Source organism: Sceloporus undulatus, chromosome 4 (genome assembly GCF_019175285.1).
Source record: "Sceloporus undulatus isolate JIND9_A2432 ecotype Alabama chromosome 4, SceUnd_v1.1, whole genome shotgun sequence".
NCBI lineage: Eukaryota > Metazoa > Chordata > Lepidosauria > Squamata > Phrynosomatidae > Sceloporus > Sceloporus undulatus.
The window spans coordinates 41,501,229-41,509,107 of NC_056525.1; the positions used below are offsets into that span (position 1 = coordinate 41,501,229).

Below are 7,879 nucleotides of genomic sequence, written 5' to 3' on the forward strand. Positions count from 1 at the left end.
TATGCTATTTAAATGATGCATGGGTCCTAAGAGTCCAGATGTCGCGCCAAAGCCACACTCCATTCCTAAGCACTGGAGTGCAGCTTTGGTGCAGTTTCCGGATTCTTAGGACCCATGCATCATTTAAATAGCATACCTCCAAAGAGACCCGAAGCAGCTTTATTTTGGCAGTCTGTAACAGGCCACAGTTTCTACAGTTTTCCATATTTTTGAAGTAGAAAAAGTATGCTGCCAATCTGAACTTTTCTCATATAGCCTTAAAAAAAAGAAAGACAAAGAAAGAAATATAACCCTGTCTACACTACAAAGATGCTTCTTGTTAAGACATTCATTACTCATTGTGGCTGATTCATAGAATGTTATGGGGGCCGAGAAAATATTTTTCTTATCCAACCCTCCCATGTTTTCTTGTTGCTTCTCTTCTCTTTTTTCACAACCAAACCCATTAAAGAATAAAGACTGACCAGCTGTGCAATGCCTACTGACTGGTAGCACTAAGGGGCATCCATCTGGGAGCATCCTGAGATCCCATGAATTTAAGAATGCTTTATTATTCTTCAAAAACCCTCATCTCTTTGAACTATGGTCAGTACAGCTCTCCAACATATTCTTGAACTAACTAACCATTTGCCATTCTACTTTGGATTAAACCAGGTTCAGTTTTAATTCCTGTCTAGGTAATTTCATCACTTGGTTGACTTATACATGTTCATGCGGTTTCATTTGGGAATTAGACAAACATTCTCCCCAGTGTAGAAACATTCTCCTATTCTTTTCTTGAATTTGTAAAGTTATCAAGTTTTGATTGCTGTTTCAAATGGTATAGGGTCAACATAGAAGTGAGGAAAATACCTCTTAGAATTTGAAAAAGAAAACAATGTAACTACTACACTGGAAACAAAAACAAATTACACAGGCAAATACCTTTATTGTGAACATTCAAAATGCTACAAAAATGTGAAATTTCTCAAGTTCTCAGGTCTGTGAAAAATTACACATTTATTTGTGGCATTTTAAAAAGTCCTCAAAATGTACTCCTCAACTGTGGACCACAGGAACTTTTTATTTCTGAACAGCCAAAGTGGAACGAAGAATTATCAGTACTTCATGCAAGTGTGCCAAGAAAGTGCAGAAAGTTAGGAAACTATATCAGAAAGACACAGAAAGATTTTAGCCTCATTAAAGTTAAACATATTCATGGTACTTGCCGCCTACACAAAACAATATAAAATGCAGAGCCATTTTCAAGCACAATTTTAATTTAAATTGGTTTTCCCACCTGCTTCTCTTTCCCTAGATGTAACTGCTTGGAAGCCCTCCAGTGGGAGGATCTAAACTGTCAGGAAATATTCAAGTCTTGTATGTTTACAGCAAAACAAAAGAGCAGGTTTGAGTTCAGTGCAATCACCAGCAAGTAGCCATTAAGGCAGGGGTGGGAATCCCGTGACTTTCCAGATGTTGTTGAACTGTAACTCACAGTGTTCCTCATCATTAGTTATGCTGGTTAGGGCTGCTGTGACTTGTGGGACAATAATCTCTGGAGGGCAGGATGATTCTCACCGCTACATTAAGGATTTTTTTTGAAAACTAAACCTTTGAGTCTGTCAAACAACAAAATGTGTAGAAACACTACTACCCATACATCAGGAGTGGGGATAAGGAGATTTAGTGGATAATCTCATTTTAAATATAGAGACCTAAGTGTAACTGTTGTTACTTGCAAGCAAAGTACTCTCACTGAATCAGTTGTGATCTACATAAATGATAACTCATCAAGTTTTCCTTGATTCAACTGCCATTTCTGTTTGGGATTAACAACTGTTCAAAGCCTTAATACAACAAGAACAGGTTTACATGAACACTGCCTTATGCATTCTTATGAACCAACACAAAACAAGAATCAGCTACCATTTCTGTTTAAATGATAACACAGTAGCCCTAAGAGGTGGAGTAGTTGTGAAATATGTTTAATGCCACGAATGGTATCAGAAGTTGGCATGGTGGGCAGCTGCCAAAGAGCCACACTCCAACAGGGGCCCTGGACTTAATCCTCTTCTCCACTGTAAACTACTTGTTCACCTGCCTCTCACTCTGGCCCAGTGAGGTGGTGGCAATTTGAATTTTTAAACAGTTGAAGGGATGTTACATATAAGATGGAGCAAGCTTGTTTTCTGCTGCTCCAGAGACTAGAACACAAACCAGTGGATTTACATTACAAGTAAAGAGTTTCTACCTAAACATTAGGAAGATCTTCTTGGCAGTAATAGCTGTTTGACAGTGGAAAAGACTCCCCCAGAGGATGGTGGACTGATTCTCCTTCTTTGGAAATGTTTAAGCAGAGATTGGATGGCCAAATCTTGGAAATGCTTAACTTGTGTATTCCTGCATGACAGGGGTCAGACTACATGGTTTCCATGGTCCTTTCCCACTATATGATCCTGTATTCTATGATTCTAAGGATCAGCAGCAGATTCCACTGCTGTCAAATGATATGAATTATAAGAAAGATGAGGAATAGCAACAGCAGCTGGTGACAATGGCAAAGTGAAAGCAGATTCATTGAAGGAGAGTGACCACCTAGAGAGGAGAGTTGTTGTCCAAAGGACCTCTAAAATATGGAACTCACAGTCCAAAATAATGGGGCATGAGAGAAGGGAGACATACCTATTTCTTCCCCAGATTATTTAATAACTGATCGTGCAGGCATATACCTCTCCAATTTTGCACTTCTACAGTAGCACAGAAACTCGAAAGGGATGACTTTCTGGGCATTGAGGAAGCATCAGTGAGCTACCTCTGTTCCAGCCTGTCACATTCATCATGGCAGCCATTAGCACTTTGGCTTGGGTAAGAAGACAAAGATCCCTGAAACTGAGGTAAGCCAGCTAATTCATGCTATTGACTGGGCAAAAGAGAGACACCCATTACCTGTCTGGACCACAGACATAGCTCTATGCAGAACATGTTCTTATGATGTTGTGAAAGGAGAGGGTAAAGGTCTATGAACTGTTAACAGGGAGTGTCCAGCAGATGGGAGAACATATCTCTGTCCTGCAAGGTCCCTGTGGTCAGCAGACCCCTCTAGACTTCAAAAATAGTAAACATTTTACCAGCTTAATATTGTCTAGAGTCCTTTTACTGTGTTATGAAATATTATGCTGTTTAATAAGGTCATTTCAAAATTGCTAAGAGGTGTCTCTATACAGAAGAAACTCCAAGCTATATAATTTGGCTAAAATAATTGCCCAGTGAATTCATGACTTTCTGCTACACAAATTGTATACACATATTGTGTATGCAGAAAGTACCAATTCCCAGTATCTTCATTAGAAACTAACTCCAAAGCCAAATTATGTTCTTACTAAATGAAACTACACTGTAGCAGATAAGCTTGCTTTGAGTCTGTCAAATACAGAAATGAGCTACAGATACACTGTAAAGAGAGCTTCTACTGTACTTCTACTGTAACAACAACATATCTGAAAATGAACTAATCCAGAAGAATTTGGCATTTGAGATCATATAGTTCTTCAAGACTTCTAAGTGTGCCTTTCCATATAGGAATGGGGGTAAATTACTGAATTATCCTGAATTTCACATGTATTCTGAGGCTTCTCCAGTCTGAGGCTCCTTCAGACAATGTTTTTATTGAAATCCGAATATTTGCAGGAGGAAACACTGACAACTTTTACTTCTGCAGAACTAAAACATGTAAGCCACAGGGGGAAAAATAAAATAAAACAATGCTTCACACCAGCTAAAACATCAGTTTAGACAGATTTTGCATCCCAAATGATTGTGATTAAAAATAAAATAGCAATTATTATATGGAATTGGGGAGGCGCAGGCACAAGAATCACATCAGAAGATAAGTTGCATAAGGAATTCACCTGCTTTTGTTCTTCTCCTAAACTGTCCCACATCGAGGCAACGATTTTTGATACATCTCCAAAGGTAGCATTAGGATTTTGTCCTTTGATAGCTGCTTGTGTGTCTCTGAAAAACAGGGCATAAGCGGACACTGGCTTCTGTGGCTCATTGGGATCCTTCTTTTTCTTTTTCTTTTGATTTTTGGGTTTTTTGCCCATGTCTGTCAATGGTCTCTTCTCTCCAATTACCTGTCAAACATAAAAAGGACACATTAAGTCCCGCCCTTTGGTCTACTCTTGGTTTAGATTAAACAGTAGTGGATTTTTTGACTGTGAAAAGAAATAGATAACTCCAAAATTTAGCTTCTGTCCCATTACATTCTATATAGTTGTATGACACAAATAAAATTACCCTACAGTATTCACATGCATCATATGCATTGTTGTTGCTGAAGGGGAAAGTCACATACACATCATCACTTGTTACTTGGTTATTCAAACATTTCAAGAGCCAGCCTGAATGCACAAATTACCTCGATTTGAAAAATCATTGATCTGGTATAAGACAATATTAATGGTCTGTCTATGAAGTTTGATTTGTAATTTCCAATTCAGATATTTACATTATCATTTAATGATAAGCTGCCATCAAATGATAAGCATGTTGAAAAAAGGGGGAAAGGTCTGTTTGTAGTCATAGCACTCAAGTAAGGGGAAAGGGTGAGTAAAGTCCAAAACACACAGCAGAAATCATCCAGTCTGAGACTGCTTTAACTGTCTTGGATCGGTGCTAGAGAGTCATGGGAATTGTAGTTTATTTTGACCCCAGAGCTCTCTGACAGAAAAGGTTCAATGTCTCACAAAACTACAGTTGCTGAATAACGAGATCAGACACAGAGAACTGGGTTATAAAATGGGCAATTTTATTTAACTCAACTTATTTAAACTTATTTCTTTGAGAACTGCAAAACCAGGGGGGGAAACTTCGTGTGGGAACCGCTGGTGGATGGTCAGATCCTTGACCAATTCCTCAGCTTCCCCTGGATGAAAACTCCTGAGCCCCAAGGGCAATCCATAAGTGGGTTGCTCCCCAGCCAGCCCGCATCTGGAAGGGCAACTCAAGACTCTCCCACTTAACTCTCAAGACTTAAGTGAGGGTTTAAATCTCAAACCAGCCCCAAGGCAATTCTCTTTCCCTTTGCGTTTAGTCAACAGACCTAAAAGTGAGTTCCAGAGACCTACCTTCACCTTTTAGGAGGGTGCTGAGGTGTTCACCTGAACCTCTATCTCCCCCCCACCTATGTCTGGGACCTATTATGACCACACCCATGCCAATTGTCAAAGTCCTCAATTGACAGTGTGGGGTAGGCAAAGAACCCTTGGAAAGGGGAGAAAATTCCTACCCGGCCCTGAACCAACCAGATTTAATTCTCACACTGATGTTGAGGTGGGAGGGTGGGCCAGCGCTTGAACGGAATGAAAGGGAGTTGGGTGGGCAAGCATCAAGCAGGCCAACCCCTGCCCACCCCTCTCCCAACAGCCCACACCATTTGATTTTAAAATGCTGGTCTCTCCAATGAGAAGACAGCACAAACTCCTCCCCAAACCACCAGGTCAGGAAGAAGCATTCCCCTAGGATCCTCTAGCATTGAGCCAGGGGCAATTAAAGCAGGCTCAAACTGGATTATTTCTGCAGTGTATTTTGGACTGACGTGAATGGATGCAGAAAAGGAATAAGTGAGACAAGGAAGTGAGTGAAAGAGTACTCTGTTTGGGTTACAATTCTAGCCAGAGAGAAATCCTATATTATATAATTCTCTTTTCTGTTTGGAGTCAAGCAGTACAAGTCTGTGAAGTTTGCATTCTAAACCAGGAGACTGGAAACTTTGGCAGCATAACCTGTATCTCTGACCCCTTTACTCCACATGGCTAACCATGTGTGTGTTCTAAAATATGCCTTATACACTAAGGTTGCATGGATGATGATGATGGTGATGATGATAGATTTTCTACAGTTATCTTTGCCCACACCCTTTACAGCAGCTCTGTAATGTATCAAAGTGCTCCTTACAGTCTGATTAATGGTCTGAGCACACCTTTTACTGCCCATATTGTCACTCCCCTAGAGACATTAATGACTGAGTTAGTTGAGCATGTCCTCCTTCATGGGGAAGCCCAAGCACGATTTACTTGGCTTCCCACTAACCACCACATCAGCTATTTTAAAATTCTTGCAGCTTGGAGGACCACGAACACTGTGTGTGTGTGTGTGTGTGTGTGTGTGTGTGTGTGTGTAACAGGCACACACAGAGAGAGATTGATTGAGTCACATCTCATTTCTGAACAGCGTCCCAATATTTCCATTCCAGCTATCCATTCACATTGAATTTCAACCCTCTCTGCCTTATTCCTTACCATCAATCTTTAATTTCTTTCACTTGCCTTTGTGTTGCCTAGATTTACAGATGTCAAAACTGCTTGCTGTGTGGGTGTAGCAATGCTTCCTTTGCTCTCTGTCATGAATGTCAAGGCAAAATATCAAAAGCAACAAGGTTTCTAAGAAATATCAGATATTTCTTCTCCTTTACTTTCCCCCATGGACCTGTAATCTCCCTCAGTAATTCTGGCAAAAACATCTCACTAGGGGAGTTTCAAGTTTCTTTCACTAACCAACCAAGCCCTCTCACTTTTTTCTGCCTGTGATCTCTGCAGTCATTTCCAGTTCCCTGCAGGTTTCATTCAACAGTTCATACATTTCACCAAAACCTACTGACAGGAGTTTTAACATCTTCCCCATTTCTGTTTCTAGACACATTAAGTCCAGCTATGAGCCCACTGAAATTTTCATCGTCTGACAGTCATCATATGACAACCCTTTTTACAAGGCCTAGTCAAGGAGCAGAAAGAAGGTGGAAGAATCCTGAAAAGGTAAAGTGAGCTCTACCATTTCAGACTGCAGGAGAAAGAAGTCATTTCTGAACATCCCCTGCACATCCAGTAATAAATACTCCCTGTAAAACAGTAACTGTGTAAGCATAGCAGGAATTTCTCTACAGGGAAAATACTCATAAATGTCAACTGAGCCCCTTGCAGTCTGAAATGAGACAGTCTAGCGGTTTGGGTGTTAGACTAGGACTTTGAAGCCCATGGCCCAAATCCCTGCTCAGCCATGAAAACCTGCTGGGAGTCCTTGGGCAAGTCACACTCTCTCAGCCCCAGAGGAAGGCAAGGGCAAACCCCCTCTGAACAAATCCTGCTAAGGAAACCCCATGATAGGGTTGTCTTAGGGTGGTGATAAGTCAGAAATGCTCCACAACTGATGGCCCCTTCTCTGAAGGTTGTTGTTGTTTGTGGCCTAAAACGAACTGTTGCTAAATTCCTTCTTCTCACCTGGAGATTACTGCCAATCAATAGTAAAGGATTCAAAACCTCCCCCTTTAATGTATTATGGTAGTAAAGCTTGGAAAAGTTACTGGTTTGAACTACTACAACTCCTAGCCGATGTCATGGGGATTCTGGGAGCTGTAGTCCAAAATAAAAGTTTTAAAGCTCTATACAGTAGCTATTAATGCCCTCTTTCATTTAAAGCAAACAACATTTTGAATTAAACCACCAAGAGAAAACAAAAGAATAATTTAAAGAGAATTGATCCCATCCTACAGGAAATCCCACAGCAGTCCAAGCAGGAATAGAGTTATTTAAAATGCTATGTTATTTTAGTTTGTGAAATGTATATCTCACTTTTCCATATAAAATGCCAATGGCAGCTAGTAAAAATAAAGTACATGCCTAGAGACTATAAAATGAGTGTCTGGAGCCTCAAGTACCCCAATTAAATTATACTGCTATGTACAGCATTGTACTTCTCTTTAACACCCTTGCAGTGCACAGTTTCCAGGAACTGGGGACACAAGTCTTTGCACATATGGATCTATGTACACACACTCATCCATGTTTGCAACAACCAATTGTTGTTAGGCACTTACATTTGGAAGAAAATAAAGGAACAA

General features: G+C 40.3%; 1 protein-coding gene across 7 annotated transcripts in view; it reads right to left on the bottom strand.

Moving 5' to 3' along the window:
* The window catches only part of TOX2 (TOX high mobility group box family member 2), a 342,423-nt gene that overhangs the window by 66,003 nt on the left and 268,541 nt on the right, over window positions 1-7,879 (bottom strand). For all 7 annotated transcript variants that reach the window (XM_042461865.1, XM_042461868.1, XM_042461863.1 and 4 more), the window contains one exon: window positions 3,891-4,118. In XM_042461865.1, the coding sequence (XP_042317799.1) occupies window positions 3,891-4,118 (228 nt within the window). The remainder of the gene's footprint in view (window positions 1-3,890; window positions 4,119-7,879) is intronic.